Source organism: Molossus molossus, unplaced genomic scaffold (assembly GCF_014108415.1).
Source record: "Molossus molossus isolate mMolMol1 unplaced genomic scaffold, mMolMol1.p scaffold_m16_p_5, whole genome shotgun sequence".
NCBI lineage: Eukaryota > Metazoa > Chordata > Mammalia > Chiroptera > Molossidae > Molossus > Molossus molossus.
In genome coordinates this window covers 71,843,517-71,862,042 of record NW_023425388.1, presented here as the reverse complement: position 1 = coordinate 71,862,042, position 18,526 = coordinate 71,843,517, and the positions used below count along the sequence as shown (strand labels likewise).

General features: G+C 39.4%; 1 protein-coding gene across 1 annotated transcript in view; it reads right to left on the bottom strand.

The window, feature by feature from the left end:
* Positions 1 to 18,526, bottom strand: part of CCDC191 (coiled-coil domain containing 191) — a 91,628-nt gene that overhangs the window by 59,053 nt on the left and 14,049 nt on the right. Inside the window, exons 4-6 of the mRNA XM_036243200.1 lie at positions 17,621 to 17,758; positions 3,435 to 3,613; positions 1,420 to 1,643 (exon numbers count right to left, since the gene is read on the bottom strand). Coding sequence (XP_036099093.1) covers positions 1,420 to 1,643; positions 3,435 to 3,613; positions 17,621 to 17,758 — 541 coding nt within the window. The remainder of the gene's footprint in view (positions 1 to 1,419; positions 1,644 to 3,434; positions 3,614 to 17,620; positions 17,759 to 18,526) is intronic.

Below are 18,526 nucleotides of genomic sequence, written 5' to 3'. Positions count from 1 at the left end.
ACACGATGAACCCCAAGAGGCACACACCAAGACACATCATCATCAAAATGCAAAAGGTTCAAGACAAAGAGAGAATCTTAAAAGCAGCAAGAGAAAGGCAGCTAGTTACCTACAAGGGAGTACCCATTAGGCTGTCAGCTGATTTCTCAAAAGAAACTTTGCAGGCCAGAAGGGAGTGGCAAGAAATATTCAGAGTGATGAAAACCAAGAACCTACAACCAAAATTACTCTATCCTGCAAAGGTGTCATTTAGAATCGATGGACATATAAAAACTTTCCCAGACAAGAAAAAGTTAAAGGAGTTCATCACTACCAAACTGTTATTATCTGAAATGATGAAGGGTCTTTTGGAAGAAAAAGATAAAATGTATGAACAAACAAAATGGCAATGAATACATATCTATCAACAATGGAATCTACAAACAAAATGAACAGGAAGAACAGAAACATTCTCATAGATACAGAGAACATTTGTTGGTTGCCAGTTGGGAAGGGGGTTGGGGGAATGGGTGAAAAAGGTGAAGGGATTAAGAAGCACAAATTCATTGCTAGACTGACAAACCTCAAAGGGAAAGGGGTTGGGGGGGTGGGAAGAAATAAACCAAAGAACTTATATGCATAACCAATGGACACAGACAATAGTGTGGGAAAAGGTGGGAGGGGGGCGGGAGTGGGGAGGAGGGGGTCAATGGGGAAAAATGTGGAACATCTGTAATACATTTTACATCCAACAATAAAGATTTGGAAAAAAAAAAAAAGAAGATAAGACAAGGCACAATTAGCAAACATGCATAAGGAAGGAAACATGTTAAACCTTAAAAACCTTAAAAATGTTCAGGTAAACCTCAGAGATACAAACTAACCAATATAATACCTATGAAAAGTGCAAAATATATTGAAAATGATGATACCCCTCAATGCTGAGACAAGTGTGGTAAACTGGCCCACTGCCAGCAAGTGTATATATAAGGTCAACCCATTTGGAAAAGAATTTGGCAATGTTTCAAGAGTCGTATAAAGGCCTATACCATTTAATTCCGTAATTACACTCCTGAGAATATAATTCAAAAGAATAAAAAAGTTCTGCCCAGCAGGTATGGCTCAGTGGTTGAGCGTCAACCCCTATACCAAGAGGTCGCTGGTTCGATTCCCAGTCAGAACACATACAAGAATCAACCAAAAAAAAAGAATAACAAATTAAATGTACTTTACAGTTGCAATTAAATATGTAAGGGTACCAAGACCAGGAAAATACATGGAAAAGTGAAAATAGTTCATTTGTTAAGATGGTGAAATTGTGCATGATTTCTCTGTTGTGTTTTGTAATTTAATGTTTGTGCATTTTTTAAAACTTCAGAGTACTTCCAAAATGACTGCTTAAACAAAAAAACTCTACACCACTCATCACAGCTGGCTTACATTTTCCATGCTTCTTCCACAGTGCGCCTTCGCTCAATTATCTCCCTTCGCAGCTTTATCATCTCCCTTTGAATCTTCTCCTCCTCTTTCTTGGCCTCCAGAGCCTTCCTTTTCTTCTCTTCTTGCACCAGATACTGAGCCTCTAAGAAGGCCGATTTTTTCAGGGTCTTTTCAATTCTCTGGCGCTCCAGTGCTTTCTCTCTTCTTAAGCGATTTTCTTTCACCTTAAGGAGAATACAAGGGTAAAATGCAGCCTTTCAAGTAGAAAGCAATTTGCGAAACCATAGAACACATTTTGAATTTCAGACTATACCCATTCTGCTCCAGAACCCACCATTTATCAGAAGAATGGAGGGAATTCATTTGTTTACGTAAGGGCCAATTCGGAATTTTAAATGAAGTCAGGTAAGATGACTCTCAAACAATTAAGGAATAAGCTGCACCCATGGAAAAGTTGAAAATCTAAGGGTCAGCTTCCAGCTTCTGAAATCTTATTTAGTAATGACTTCCCACCCATAAGATTTTCCAAAATATACATTACTGCTGTTTATTTAGGCCATGTCTGCATACTAATTACAATTTTGAAATGATTAATATTTGGAGGAGGCTATATTATGAAGGATAGATCAGTGATTTACAGATAGTCCCCAACTTATAATGGTTCTACTTACAATTTTTCGACTTTAGAATGGCACAAAAGCTATACGTGTTCAGTAGAAACCATACTTCAAATTCTAAATTTTGATCTTTTTTGGTCTAGTGATAGGTGGTATGACACTTTCTCGTGACACTGGGCAGCGGCAGAGAGACGATTTGCCCTCCTGTAGGCAAATGTAAGTGTCCTGAGCACGTTGAAGGTGGGCTAGGGTTGTAAGTTAACGTACTAAACACATTTTTGACTCATGATATTTTCAAGTTAGGATGGGTATATTGAGGTATAACCCATTATAAGTCAAGAAGCATCTGTATTGCCTTAAGGAATACAACAACCCTTTATTCATTTCTATCACAATTTATATATTGTATATTGATGATTCTGGATCATATTTTAAAATAAAAAACCATGAACTTCACAGGTATTTCTGAATAAGCAATCATATTTTCAAAATCTATCGATTCTTTAGAGATGACCAGCTATGGATTAAGGAGTGGTCCTTTCTCTCCTGTTTCACTTAACTTTACCCTTATCTCACCCTCCAGTCATGACTTTTAAGTAATGGCTACCTTTTACTGAAACGTCTTTCCTCCTTTTTTTTTTTTTCATCATAAATCTAAACTAGGATATACATCTACCCAGTTTTTCTAACATCCTCACTGCTGATTAGGAATACCTTATGGTTTAAAGCAATCAGAAATTCAGTGTTATAAAAAGATAGCAAGCATATATAAACATTAGTTCTGGTTCAGTCTATGTTCTGGACTTGTGGCAAAGGGTTGGTCATTCTGATTTCCTGAAGCTCCTCTACAAAGTGTTGAGATGCATCTTTTTCCTGAAACCTGCTATTCCCTTTAGAGAAAAGAAAGTTTCCATATGCCTTTCTAATTCAAAACAGCTGAACTAGATTTAATTCAGATCTGTCCTCCCTTTCAAATTATAATTACAAAATGCGTGAATTTTTCAGTTGTCTAGAAAAGAATGATCATTATAACATTCAACAGAATATTCATGATATTAATATATTGATGTCTCAATTCAAAAACCAAATTCAAGCAAAACCTAATCTACATATTTATAGTAGGAAGTACCACATTCAAACTAATAAAGTTTAGCCTATCACTCTATTGGTCAAATTCAGTTATTGCTTTTTTGGGGTTTTCTTAAATAGTTTCCTATCCTCAATTTATGGACATTATTTTTCTTCTGAATTTCTTATATTTTATTTTTATTCTTTCTAACCAAACCACAGATGGCACCCTTTTTCATAATAAAGTTTCAGTCTTTATTTAAGCTTATTAAATGTATTATACAAAGATTGTTTCCTGTTATCCATTTTAATTTTGTTTTTCCCTCCCACCTGCTTATGTCTTATCTCCATGGTAAGACGAGGATCCTTCTGCTGCTTCTTGTCTTGGTTTCCATTCATTTCAAGATCTTCCAATATCCCAGAATTCACCACATCTTTATGGAGCAGATGGTCTATAAATTTTTGAACAGTGGTACTTTCCTCTTCTTCCTCCAAATAGCCGCAGAAATCTGGGGAAAACAGAACAGTGACAAAAAAGAAAAAAAAATTAATTTTAATATAATTTTCATGTTCATATAAACAATCCTGCTACTGTGAGTATTCAATAAATAGTAACTGATAATGCCAATTGGATGAGTATAGTCCTTAATAATTAACTACAACAAAGAGGAAAAACACCTCTACTCCTGAAGAATTACCTTTGCCCAAATCACCAGAGACTCCCTTTACTGTCAAATTTAAAAGACATTACTTGAAGACCTCATTGTCTTTTTAAAAAATGGCCTAATACAGTTATAATGAACAAATAAACTGTAAATATGTAAAGTTTACAATAAATTCTGACATACACATATACCAGTAAACCATCAGTACAATCAAGATAATGAACATGTCTGTCAGCCCCACAAAAGTCCTCAGGCTTATTTGTAATCTCTTGCTCCCACATTTCCCCTTGTTCTCTGTCCTATTCCAAGCAACCACAGACCTGCTTTCTGTGACTATGTTAGGTTACATTTTCTAGAATTTTGTATCAGTTAAATCATACGCTCTGTACTCTTTTTGTTTTTCAGGATTCTTTTACTCAGCATAATTATTTTGAGATTCATCCATGTTGTTTTAGTAATAGTTTATCTGTTTTTACTACTGAGTAGTATTCCACTATATGGGTATACCACCATATATTCATTCATTCATCTGTGGATAAACATTTGGGTTATTTCCAGATTTGGACTACTACAAATAAAGTTGTTATAAACATTTGTGTATAAGTCTTCGTGTGAATATACGCGTTCTCTTCTTTTGGGAAGAGAAACTTTTAAAGAAAGTGACGAACTGTTTTCTAAAGTGGCTATATGATTTTACTTTCTCACTAGCAAAGTAGTAGTTTTCTAGTTCCTCCACATCCTTATCAATACCTAGCATGGTTGGAATTTTAATTTAAACCATTTTAATAGGTGTTTACCTATAAGTGGTTAGTCATGGTAGTTTTAACTTGCATTTTCCTAATGACTCACAATATTGAACATCTTCCTTGTTAATGTTCTGTTTAGTACACCACATAGTTCCATACATTAATAAAAATGGGGTCTTGAGGTCTCCAGTTGTTATTGTTGAATTACTTTTTCTCCCTTATGTGAAGTTTTTGCTTCACATATTTTGGGATCTTCTTTTAAGTATACGTATTTTTGGTAAGAATCCTTTTTAATGGCTACATAGTTTTGTTCAATTTTTTAAAAATATGTTTTTATTGATATTTTGAGAGAGAGAGAGAGAGAGATAGAAACATCGATGTGAGAGAGAAACATTGATTGGCTGCCTCCTACATGCCCCCTACTAGGCACTGAGGCTGCAACTCAGGCATGTGGCCCAACCAGTAAAGGAATGGGACCACTCAGTCCACTGAGCCATACTGGATGGGCTCAAACAAACAAAAATCCCAAAAAAGAACTCTATAAGCGTAAGATGAATGAGGCCTAGTATGATACTAGGGGTAATAGCCAGCCTAAGAGACATGACTAGATCTATCAGCACCATATAAAAGGAAGTAATAATTTCACTACATTTCATATATGTTTCAGAATAAATACAAAATACTAAAATGCCTCACTTTAATCACATTAATAAACTAGATAATATCCAGAGGTGGCAACCAGGATAAGATCTAGAAACAATAAGATAATAAAGAACTGTTGAGAGTACTGGTGTTATTTAATCTAGAAACAATGAAGTATATGAGGGATCAGATATGATTACAGCTCCCACAAAAAACAAAGACTGTTATTTAAACAGGGAACAGAATATTATTTCCCTTAGCACTAAAGGGTAAAAGTTCGAGGATAACATTTGAATTCTCCTAAGAGAGAATGCCACCAAGATTGGAGCCTCATAACTCAATGGGCTCCTCCATGGTGCAGGTTCTCTATCCTGGGAGGTATTGGGGCCGAAATTATATCACCTCATGTTAGGTATACCAGAGAAGGACTGCTATCTGAGAAGGTGAAGAGACTAGATCAGACTAGGTCATTTGGGATTCCTAAGCTGGGGATTTTATAGAGTCCTAATAAGGGGGATGCTGCAAAGTGAGTTCACCAAGGAAGGGTATCTAAGTATTGCATGAGGAGCTGCCATCATGGTCACTATGACTACCATATACTCAGGGGAAAGAAATCTCAGACTGTTTGGCTACATTTAAGGAATCATCACAAGTTAGCTATTTAACTTTTCTGACACTAGTTCTATGTACAATAATTTTCCTTATAAATATATATGAAGCATTTTGTAAATATAAAATGACATACAAGTGGTTAAATGTAGTCTCCAAAGTAGTCATCTAAAAATATATAGGAGATTCCAAAATGGCAGCAGAGTGAATGGAAACTACAGAGACCATCTCCCAGGACCAGGATGGAATTACAACTAAAATACAGACAAATTGTGGGGGGAAAGCAACAGCAAAGCATCTGCAGAGAACCCATATAACCAGGGACAGGAAAAAAGGACACTGAATCGAGCCTGGTAGAATCTGCGGACTCAAGTGGGCAGGTTGGAGCCCACAGACAGCAGCTATTTTAGCTATGAGCAGCTCCCTCAAGCCAGCTCCACAGTGCAGAGGGCTAGGACTGAGCACTAAATTAGCTACCACCACTCACCTTGGGTTCCAGCAGAAGAAGGGCGGGCTGGACTGCAACTGTGTGGACTATTGAAAGCTTGGAGAGCAGGGAGGGCATTGGGAGTTTTGTGTATAATCACTCCCTTATAGGACAGTGGCCATATTACTCAAAGAGCCCCGTCCCAGAGCCCTGGAGAGAAGCAATGGCCCCTCCCTTGGAAATTAAACTCCACCAAAATGGGCCAGAGAAATGAAAATTGAGGCTCATTAACAGCCAGCATCTGCCCCACCCTCTAAAAATCCTCTTACACTGAACACCTGAGGGATTTTTTCATTCAGCTGAGGGCTACAACCCAAGGCTTATCAAGTAACTGTGACAGCCTTCAGGAAAAAAAGCTAGAGAATAACTGAAACCTTTCCTGGGCTTGTAAACCTGCCCAGAAAAGTAAGACTTGACAGTGGTGTTTAACCGGGCCCTCCCACACTCATCTAAACCCAGTAGAGGGAGCCACAACCAGCGGAACTCCAACACCCACAGGGAAAATTTGGCAGGCTCAAAGACCCACTGAGATAGCCAAAATAGTGAAACAAAGAAACAAATCTCAAATGAAAGAGAACTCTACTGAAAATGAAATAAATGAAATGCAGTTAAGCAAGTTATCAGAGGTAGAGTTCAGACTGATGATAATGAGAAAGTTCAACAGCATGAATAAAGAGCTCAGAACCATGAGTAAAGATATAGAAAAAATAAAAACCAACCACGTGCAAATGAAGAGTGACATAGCAGAAATAAAGAACACACTGGAAGAAATAACCAGCAGAGTAGAGGAAGCTGAGAACAAGATCAGTGAATTAGAAGACAGGATAAAAAAAAAAAAAAAAAAAATCACTCAATCAGAAAACCAAAAAGAAAAAACAATTAAAAAACAGGAAGACAGCTTAAGAAAATTGTGATACAACTGAAAACACAACAACATTTGAATCATAGGCGCTCCAGAAGAAGAAGAAAGTGAGCAAAGGTTAGAGACTATATTTGAAAAAATAGTGACAGAAACTTTCTCTAATTTGGTGAAGAAAGAAGGCATTCAAGTTCAAGAAGCACAGATAGCCCCAAGTAAGAAAAACCCAAACAGGCCCACACCAAGACACATAACAATTAAAATGCCAAAAATTAAAGACAGAGAATCCTAACGGCATCAAGAGATAAGCAACAGGTTACCTACAAAGGAAACCCCATAAGGCTATCAGCTGAGTTCTCAACAGAAATAATACAGGCCAAAAGGGAATGGCATGAGTAATCAAGGTATGAAAAACAAGGATCTGAATCCAAGACTACTCTATCAGGTAAGGCTATCATTCAAAATAGAAGGTGAAATAAAAAGCTTCCCACACAAAAGGCTAAGGGACTATATCAGCCCCAAACAAGTACTGCAAGAAATGTTAAACGGACTGCTGTAATTAGTAGAAAAAGTAGGAAAAAAAATTATAACCACACACACACAAAAAAAATGGCAATAAATAAGTCCATATCAATAATCACTTAAAATGTAAATACACTGAATGCTCCAATAAAAAGACACATAGTAGCTGACTGGATAAGAAAGCATGACTCACATATATGTTGTATACAAGAGACCCACCTCACAACAAAAGACTCCCATAAGTTGAAAGTGAAGGGATGGAAAAAATCTTCCAAGCAAACAGAAAGGAAAAAAAAGCTGGAGTAGCAATGTTCACATCTGATAAAATAGATTTCAAAATGAGGCCACAACTAGAGACAAAGAAGGCCACTACATAATATTGAAAGGATCTATCCAACAGGAAGATATAACCTTGGTAAACATGTATGCACCCAATATAGGAGCAACAAAATATATTAAAAATCTCGGAAGGACTTCAAAGGAGAAATCGACAGCAATACAATCATAGCAGGGGACTTCAACACCCTGCTGACATCACTGGATAGATCCTTTAGACAAAAAATTAACAAGGAAACAGAGACTCTAAATGATACACTAGATCAAATGGATTTAATAGATATCTACCAAAAATTACACCCCAAAACTGCAGCATTCACATTCTTCTTGAGTGCACATGGGACATTCTCGAAGATAGACCACCTGTTAAAACACAATCTAAGTCTCTACAAGTTCAAGAAGACTGAAATCATATCAAGCATCTTCTCAGATCACAATAGCATGAAACTAGAAATCAATTACACAAGAACTTGCAAATACAGCCCTGGCCAGTTTGGCTCAGAGGTTGGAGCACTGGCCTGCGGACCAGAGTGTCCTGGGTTCAGTTCCCGCTAGGGGCATGTACCAATAACAACAACAAAAAAGAACATGCAAATACATTTGAACACACGGAGGCTAACTAGCATGCTATTAAAAAATTAATGGATTACCAAGGAGATCAAGGAAGAAATTCAAAACTTCCTGGAAACCAATGAAAATGAACACACAAATCCAAAATCTATGAGATGCAGTGAAAGCAGTTCTAAGAGAGAAGTTCATAGCACTACAGGCCTACCTCAGGAACAAGAAAAATTTCTAATTGACTATCTGACCTCACAACTTAAAGAACCAGAAAGCAAATAAAAGAAAACCCCAGAGCAAGTAGAAGAAAAGAAATAGTACAGATAAGAACAGAAATAAATGACAGAGGGACCAAAACAACAACCAAAAAATCAATGAAACAAAGAGCTGGTTCTTTGAAAAGATAAACAAGATTGATGGACCCTTAGCTAGACTTACCAAGAAACAAAGAGAGAGAACCCAAATACACAAAATCAGAAATGAAAGAGAAGTAACACTGCGCCACAGAAATACAAAAGATTGTTAACAAATACTATGAACGCCCCGGCCAGTTTGGCTCAGCGGTTAGAGCATTGGCCTGCGGTCTGGAGAGACCCGGGTTCAGTTCCTGCTAAGGGCATGTACCTCGGTTGCAGTTTGTCCCCGGCCCTGGTTGGTCATGCGGGTGGTAGCCACTCAATGTGTCCCTTTCACATCGATGTTTCTCTCTCTCTCTCTTCCTCTCTCTCCCTCCCACTCTATCTGTACAAAAAATGGAAAAATGTCCTCGGGTGAGGAAAAAAAAAATACTATGAACAATTATATGGCAACAAATTGGACAATCTAAGTGAAATGGACAAATTTCTAGAAACACATAGTCTCTCAAAACTGAACTTGGAAGAGATAGAAAACTTGAACAGCCCAATAACAACTAAAGAAACTGAAGATGTAATCAAGACTCTCCCAGCAAACAAAAGCCCAGGCCCAAACGGCTTCATGGGGGAGTTTTACTGAACATTCAAAGAAGAACTAACACTCATTCACCTCAAACTATTCCAATATATTCAAGAAGAAGGAAGACTTCCAAACTCTTATTATGAGGCCAACATAATTCTAATTCCAAAACCAGAAAAAGACACTACCAAGAAAGAATATCCCTGATGAACATACAGGCCAATATCCCTGATGAACATACATGACCAAAATCCTTAACAGAATACTAGCAGATCGGATCCAGAAATACATTAAAAAAATTATTCACTGTCCGGCCTGTGTGGCTTGGTGGTTGAGTGTTGACCCATGTACTAAGAGGTCACTGGTTCCCTTCCTGGTCAGGACATATGCCCAGGTTGTGGGCCTGGTCCCCAGTGGGGGGCATGCAGGAAGTAGCCAATCAGTGTTCTCTCTCATTGATGTTTCTATCTTCCTCTCCCTCTCACTTCCACTCTCTCTAAAATCAATAAAGAAAAAAAAAATTTATTTTAAATTATTCACCATGACTAAGTGGGATTCATCGCAGGGATGCAAGACTGGTACAATATTCACAAGTCAATAAGTGTGATACACCACATAAACAAAATGAAAGGTAAAAAACATGTGATCATATCAATAGATGCTGAAAAAGCATTCAACAAAATCCAGCACCCATTTCTGATAAAAATGCTCAGCAATTTGGGAGTAGAGGGATCATATCTCGACAAATAAAGGCCATATATGAGAAACCTATAGCCAACATCATACTCAATGGGCAAAAACTAAAAGCATTTCCCTTAAGAACAGGAACAAGACTAGGATGCCCACTTTCACCACTCTTATTTAACATAGCAATGGAAGTCTTAGCTACAGCAATCAGACAGGAGGAAAAAATAAAAGGGATCCAAATAGAAAAGGAGGAAGTGAAACTGTCATTATTCACAGATGACATGATATTATACATAGAAAACCCTAAAAACTCCATCAAAAATCTGCTAGATTTAATAAACAAATTTGGCAAGGTAACAGCATACAAAATTAACATCAAGAAATCAATGGCATTCTTATACACAAATAATAAACTCACAGAAAGAGAAACTAAAAAAAAAAAAAAAAATCCCATTTACCATTGTAGGAAAAACAATTTAGATACCTAGGAATAAACTTAACCAAAGAAGTAAAGGACCTATTTGCAGAAAACTACAGGACATTGGAAAAAAAAATAGAGGAAGATATGAAACAGTGGAAGCACCTAGCTTGTTCATGGATTGGAAGATTAACATCATTAAAATGTCCACACTACCCAAAGCAATCTATAGATTCAATGCAATTCCTATCAAAATACCAATGATATATTTCACAGAACTAGAACAAATACTTCAAAAGTTCATATGGAACCAAAAAAGACCCCGAATAGCCACAACAATCTTGAAAAGAAAGGACAAAGTAGGTGGGATCACATCCAATATCAGATTATACTACAAAGCCACTGTAATCAAAACAGCCTGGTATTGGCACAAGAACAGGCAGATAGATCAATGGAACAGAATGGAGAACCCAGAAATGGACCCAAGACATTATGCTCAATTAATAATTGACAAAGGTGGCAAGAGCATACAATGGAGTAAAGACAGCCTCTTTAATAAATGGTGTAAAAAAAATTGGACAACTACATGCAAAAAAATGAAACTAGACCATCAATTTACACCATACACAAAAATAAACTCAAAATGGATAAAAGACTTAAATGTGACTCATGAATCCATAAAAATCCTAGAAGAAAACGTAGGCAACAAAATTTCAGACATCATACACAGCAGAATTTTCACTGATACATCACGTAAGGAAAACGAAACAAAGGAAAAAATGAACATATGGGACTACATCAAACTAAAAAGCTTCTGCACAGCAAAAGAAACAACCACCAAAATGGAAAGGGAACCCACTATATGGGAGAGCATAATTGCCAATGATACATCAGATAATGGGTTAATTTCCAAAATGTATAGACTGCTCATACAACTCAACAAAAGGAAGACAAAGAACCCAATTAAAAAATGGGCAGAGGAGCTAAACAGACACCTCTCCAAACAGGACATACAAATGGCCAAGAGACATATGAAAAAATGCTCCAAGTCATTAATTATCAGAGAAATGCAAATTAAAACAACTATGAGGTATCACCCCACATCTGCCAGAATGGCCGCCATCAATAAATCATCAAACAAGTGTTGGCAAGGGTGTAGAGAAAAGGGGACTCTAGTACACTGCTGGTGGGAATGCAGACTGGTGCAGCCACTATGGAAAACACTATGGTGTTATCTCAAAAAATTAAAAATTGATCTGCCATTTGACCCAGTGTTCCCACTTCTAGGAATATATCCTAAGAAGCCAGAAACACTAATCAGAAAGAATATATGTACTCTCATGTTCATAGCAGCACTATTTACAATCACTAACATCTGGAAACAGGCCAAGTGTCCATCAATAGATGAGTGGCTGAAAAAGCTGTGGGACATATATACAATGGGATATTATACAGCTGTAAGAAAGAAAGATCTCTTATCCTTTGAGATGACATGGAGGGACCTGGAGAGCATTATGGTAAGTGAAATAAGCCAATCAGAGAAAGAATAACTCCACATGATCTCACTTATTTGTGGAATATAATGAACAAATAAGGTGATAAACAAAATAGACCCAGAGATATGGAAAGGAGTATGGTTCAGAGTGACTGACCATAGAGGAGGTGGCTGGGGAAGATTGATGAGATAAACAAACTGAAGAACTTATATGCATGTATGGACATAGGCAACAGAAATAGACAACAATGCTGGGTGGATGGGGAGCGGGATGGGGAGCAGGATGGGGGAGATGCTGTCTATGGGTGAAAAAGGTGAACATCTGTAACAAAAATAAATTAATAAAAATTAAAAAAAATATATAGGAAGAAGCACTCTTAAAAAGCATTATTTACTATTATAATCATAAGAATGATAAATAATAGAATATTTTAATTTAAAAACCATCATGGATTCACTGAGGACATAGATAAGTAATTTAGATTGAATCAAGAAATATTACAGCCAATTATAAAACTAAGCAAAACAGAGAAAAGTCAAATAACACTTATTATACAAAACAATTAAAAAGATTTCTTAGGGCCCCGGCCGGTTTGGCTCAGCAGTTTGAGCGTTAGCCTATAGACCACAACGTCCTAGGTTTGATTCCGGCCAAGGGCACATACCTAGGTTGCGGTTCGTCCCCGGCCCCATTGGGGTCGTTCAGGTGGCAACCAGTTGATGTGTCCCTCTCACATCAATGTCTGTCTATCTGTCTGTCTGTCTCTCTCCCTCTCCCACTCTGTCGAAAGATAAATGTAAAAATATCCTTGGACGAGGATTTAAAAAAAACATTTCTTAGGTCAAGATGGCAGCGTAGGCAACCGCGGTATCGCCTCCTCTCACAACCACGTCAAAATTACAACTAAACTATAAAACACACATCCTTCAGAACCACCTGAAATTGAGCTCAATGGAAGTCTTACAACTACAAAATTAAAGAAGAAGCCACATCAAGACTGGTAGGAGGAGTGGAGGCGCAGATGGGCTGGTCCCACACCATGTGGCACATAAAATCAGGAGGGACACCTTGGCTGTAAAGGTCTTCCCTGAGGAGTGAGGGGTCCCTGTCCCACACCAGGCCCCCCAGTTCAGGGTTCCAGTGCCAGGAAGAGAAGTCCCCAGAACTTCTGGCTATAAAAGCCAGCAGGAAATGAGGCAGAGGCTGAAGTTGCTGGAGTTTCAGGCAGCTCCTCTTAATGGGCCCACACACAAACTTACTCACACTGTAACCCTCCAGGCTCCAATGTGGGGGAGGCAGCATGAAAAGCACCAGAGACATACGGGGAAGAACTGAGTTGTTTGGCTTCAGGGTGAAAGCTGGAGAGCCCTTCCCCCATGAGGTGGGCAGACGGGCACCATATCTGGCACTCCAACAACCTGGCTCATACTCTTTGCCCCACCCTGGTGATTCCCTGAGGTCTTGCCCCTCCCAGCTTTCAGGCCCACCCAAGCTGTTTCCAGTGGCTTTACCATAGGAATGGCCTGTCTTGGCTCCTGTTTCAGATTTCCCTAAATTATCTCAGAAAAGCAGCATCTGGCCTCAGCGAGCTCCATAGCTTTCACTAAGTAGCCCCAGGCCTGGCACTAGAAGCAGTCAGCCTTGGTTCACAGCTTGGCTTTGCCTGGGCACCTCCAAACCCAGCACAAGCAGCAGCCATCTGCAGATCACTTTGTAGCTTATGCCTAGTGGTCCCAGGTAGAACATAGGCAGTGGCTGACCTTGCCAGCACACCCAGTGGAGAGCTTCAAATCATGACAAAGCACCACCACCCAACTACCTCCACAAGTGACATACTCAAGGAGAGGACTCAGTGGGTACCAGAGACCTGCTGAAGTAAGTCATGCTATCTGTGGTGGGCCCCTGCACAGCTGATCCTCCAAGGTACTCAGAGGTCAGTGGTCACTGAGCACAGTCAATCCTTGAAGCTGATAAGCCTGAGTAAATCCCTCCCATTGATGTGCCAACAGTAATCAAAACTAAAGTACAACAAAAGGGTGTACAGTTCACACAAGGGGTGCACCTCAAGGGAAGCTGTGCCACTGGACCCTACAGGACACCTGTTACAATAGTCCACCCTACAAAGCCTAGGAGACATAGCAACTCTACCTAATACATAGAAACAAACACACAGAGGCAGCCAAAATGAGGAGACAAAGAAACATGTCCCAAATGAAAGAACAGAACAAAACTCCAGGAAAAGAACTAAACAAAAAGGAGATAAGCAATCTAACAGATGCAGGTTTCAAAACACTGCTTATAAGGATACTCAAGGAACTTAATGAGGGTCTCAGAAGCATAAAAAAGGACCAGTCAGAAATGAAGGATGCGCAGTCAGAAATGAAGGAAGCACTAACTGAAATAAAGAATAATTTACACAGATTCAATAGTAGAGTAGGTAAAGCCAAGAAGCAAACCATTGATTTGGAATATAAGGAAGCAAAAAAAATTCAATCAGAACAGCAAAAAGAAAAACGAATACAAAAAGGAGCCTCTGGGAAAACTTCAAGTGTACCAACATTTGCATCATGGGGGTGCCAGAAGGAGAAAAGAGAGAGAGAAAGAAATTGAAAACATATTGAAAAAAATGACCGAAAACTTCCCTAACTTGGTGAAGGAAACAGACATAAAAATTCAGGAATCACAGAGTCCCAAAAAGATGAATCCCAAGAGGCCCACACCAAGACACATCATCATCAAAATGCAAAAGGTTCAAGACAAAGAGAGGATCTTAAAAGCAGCAAGAGAAAAGCAGTTAGTTACCTATAAGGGAGTTCCCATAAGGCTGTCAGCTGATTTCTCAAAAGAAACTTTGCAGGCCAGAAGGGAGTGGCAAGAAATATTCAGAGTGATGAAAAGCAAGAACCTGTCCAGTCAAGATGGCGGCGTAGGTGACCATGGTGTCGCGTCCTCCCACAACCACATCGAGGTTGCAGCTGAACTGCAGAACGGCCATCATTCGAAACTTCCTGATATGGAGCTGAATGGAAGTCCTACAGCTGCGAAATTAAAGCAGCAGCCACATAAGGACTAGTGGGAGAGGTGGAGGCAGATGGGCTGGTCCCATGCCCACTTGTGGTGGATAGAAGTCGGGGGGACACCTCGGCTGGGATGGTCTTTCCTGAGGACTGGGGGGTCCTTGTTCCACACCAGGCACCCAGCTCGGGGTTCCAGTGCCAGGAAGAGAAACCCCATAACTTCTGGCTGGAAAAACCAGCGGGAGCTGAGGCTCAGGGAGTTAGATGCAGCTGGAGCCCCAAGCAGCTCCTCTTGAAGGGCCTGCGCACAGACTTGTTGGACTCACTCCCTCTGGGCTTGGAGGAGAGGCGGCTCAGGGGGCACCAAAGACATGCAGGGAAGAACTGAGCTGTTTGGCATTGGAGCGAGGGCTGGAGAGGGGGCTTTCTTCTGGACAGGCGTGCTGTCGGAGGCCTTTGTTCCTTTGGTGAGCCCTTCCCTGGGGCAGCAGACAGCCGCCATATCTGGGACTCCAGCAACCTGGCTCACACTGGTTGCCCCACCCTGGTGATTCCCTGAGGACCTGCCCCACCCAGCTTTCAGGCCCACCCAAGCTGTTGCCAATTGCTTAACCATAGGGTTGGCCTGTCTTGGATCCTGTTTCAGGTTTTTCTAAATTCTTTCAAACAAGCAGCATTTGGTCTCAGATAGCCTCATACCTCTTATTAAGTAATACACAGAAACAAACACAGGGAGGCAGCCAAAATGAGGAGACAAAGAAACACGTCCCAAATGAAAGAACAGAACAAAACCCCAAGAAAAGAACTAAGCGAAATGGAGATAAGCAACCTAACAGATGCTGAGTTCAAAATACAGCTTATAAGGATGCTCAATGAACTTAGTGAAGGCCTCAAGAGCATAAAAAAGGACGAGTCAGAAATGATGGAGGCATTAACTGAAATAAAGAATAATTTACACAGATTCAACAGTAGAGTACGTAAATCCAAGAAGCAAACCATTGATTTGGAATATAAGGAAGCAAAAAACACCCAATCAGAACAGCAAAAAGAGAAAAGAATCCAAAAAAATGAGGATAGTGTAAGGAGCCTCTGGGACAACTTCAAGCAGGCCAACATTCGCATCTTGGGGGTGCCAGAAGGAGAAGAGAGAGAACAAGAAATTATTCAAATTATTCAATAATAGCAGAAAACTTTCCTAACTTGGTGAAGGAAACAGACATACAAGTCCAGGAAGCACAGAGAGTCCCAAACACGATGAACCCCAAGAGGCCCACACCAAGACACATCATCATCAAAATGCAAAAGGTTCAAGACAAAGAGAGAATCTTAAAAGCAGCAAGAGAAAGGCAGCTAGTTACCTACAAGGGAGTTCCCATAAGGCTGTCAGCTGATTTCTCAAAAGAAACTTTGCAGGCCAGAAGGGAGTGACAAGAAATATTCAGAGTGATGAAAACCAAGAACCTACAACCAAGATTACTCTATCCTGCAAAGCTGTCATTTAGAATCGATGGCCATATAAAGAGTTTCCCAGACAAGAAAAAGTTAAAGGAGTTCATCACCACCAAACCGTTATTATATGAAATGATGAAGGGTCTGAAATACATTCAATAATAAAGATTAAAAACAAACAAACAAACAAAAAAAACAAAACAAAACAAAAAAAAGAAAAGCAAGAACCTACAACCAAGATTACTCTATCCTGCAAAGCTATCATTTAGAATTAATGAACATATAAAGAGTTTCCCAGACAAGAAAAAGCTAAAGGAGTTCATCACCACCAAACCAGTATTTTAAAAAAATTGTTTTTATCCTCACCCAAGGACACTTTTTTTTCCTGTTTTTGTTCAGATAGAGTAGGAGGGCGAGAGAGGAAGAGAGAAAGAGAGAAACATTGAGTTGAAAGGAACACACCAAGTGACTACCTCCTGCACAATCCGACCAGGGTCTGGGACAAATCAAAACCGAGGTACGTGCCCTTGATCGGAATTGAACTCGTGACTTATTGGTCCACGGGCCGACGCTCTAATCACTGAGCCAAACTGGCCAGGGCCCAAACCAGTATTATATGAAATGTTAAAGGGTCTTCTTGAAGTAAAAGAAGATAAAAAATATGAACAACAAAATGACAATAAATACATATTTATCAACAATTGGATCTATAAACAAAATGAGTAAGCAGACTCATAGATACAGAGAACATTTTCTTGGTTGCCAGATGGGGTAATAGGTGAAAAAGGTGAAGGGATTAATAAGTACAAATTGGATGTTATACCAATGAACCTCAAAGGGAAGGGGGCTGGGGGGGGGGGGTAGGGAAGAGATAAACCAAAGAACTTATATGCATAACCAATGGACAAAGACAATAGTGTGGGGAAAGGCAGGAGGGTGAGTGGGAGTGGGGAGGAGGGGATCATTAGGGGGAAAAGGAGGGACATCTGTAATACATTCAATAATAAAGTTAAAAAAAGAAAAGAAAAAAATATTTCTTAGACACATTAATTGGATGTTAAAGCTTAGACCAATCAGATCAGTTCTTACCATCAAACTTGTCATATTTCAAATGATGATCGGCTTCTAACACAGGAGGGATACTAGACACACAGTCTTCAGCTTCCGCATCACTTGCTAGTTCCTGCTTAAGTTTGGTGTCTAACCAGTCATCGACCAGCTCCTGAGCTATCAATAAAACAAAAACATCCTTTTAATATTTCAATTCCTTCAGGACCTTTGACCACTGATCATGTGTCATGTACTGTCCTAGATGCTAGGAAGACAGCAGTGAACAAAACAGGAAAAATAAAACCTACCACCATGAAACTTATATTCTACTGGGGAAGACAGACCATAAACAAGTCAGTCAGAAAAACAGATCAGGGGCAAGAGAAATGGTGTACAAGAAATGGAAGACAAGTGTTGATAGTTTTAAAAAGGACAGTCAAAGGAGACCTCATTGAGCAAAGAAGGGAAGGAAATCAGGGAGTGAGCCATGTGGCTATGTAAGGGAATATTATTCCATGCAGAGGGAAAGTCAGTACAAAGGCCCTAAGGCAGGAGAGTGTCTACTGTATTGGAGAAATAGGAAGGAGGCAGTGTGGCTGAAGAGGAGTGGGTGAAGGGGTATGGGGGAAACAGTAGGAGATGAGGTGGTAGAAGTAATGTGGGGATCAGGCTTAGAGCAGTGGTTCTAGATTAGGGTGAAATCATGCTCCAGTGGACATCTGGCAACATCTGAAGCCTGCCTTTATTTATTTATTTATTTATTTATTTATTTTAATTAATTTTTGTTACAGATGTTTCTCCTTTCCCCCCCACTGACTCCCCCCTCCCCCTCCCTCCCTGCCCTGTCCCCAGCTTTGTTGTCCATGTCCATTGTTCATGCATACATGCATATAAGTTCTGTGATTTATCTTTCCCTCACCACTCCCTCTTCTGGGGATTGTCAGT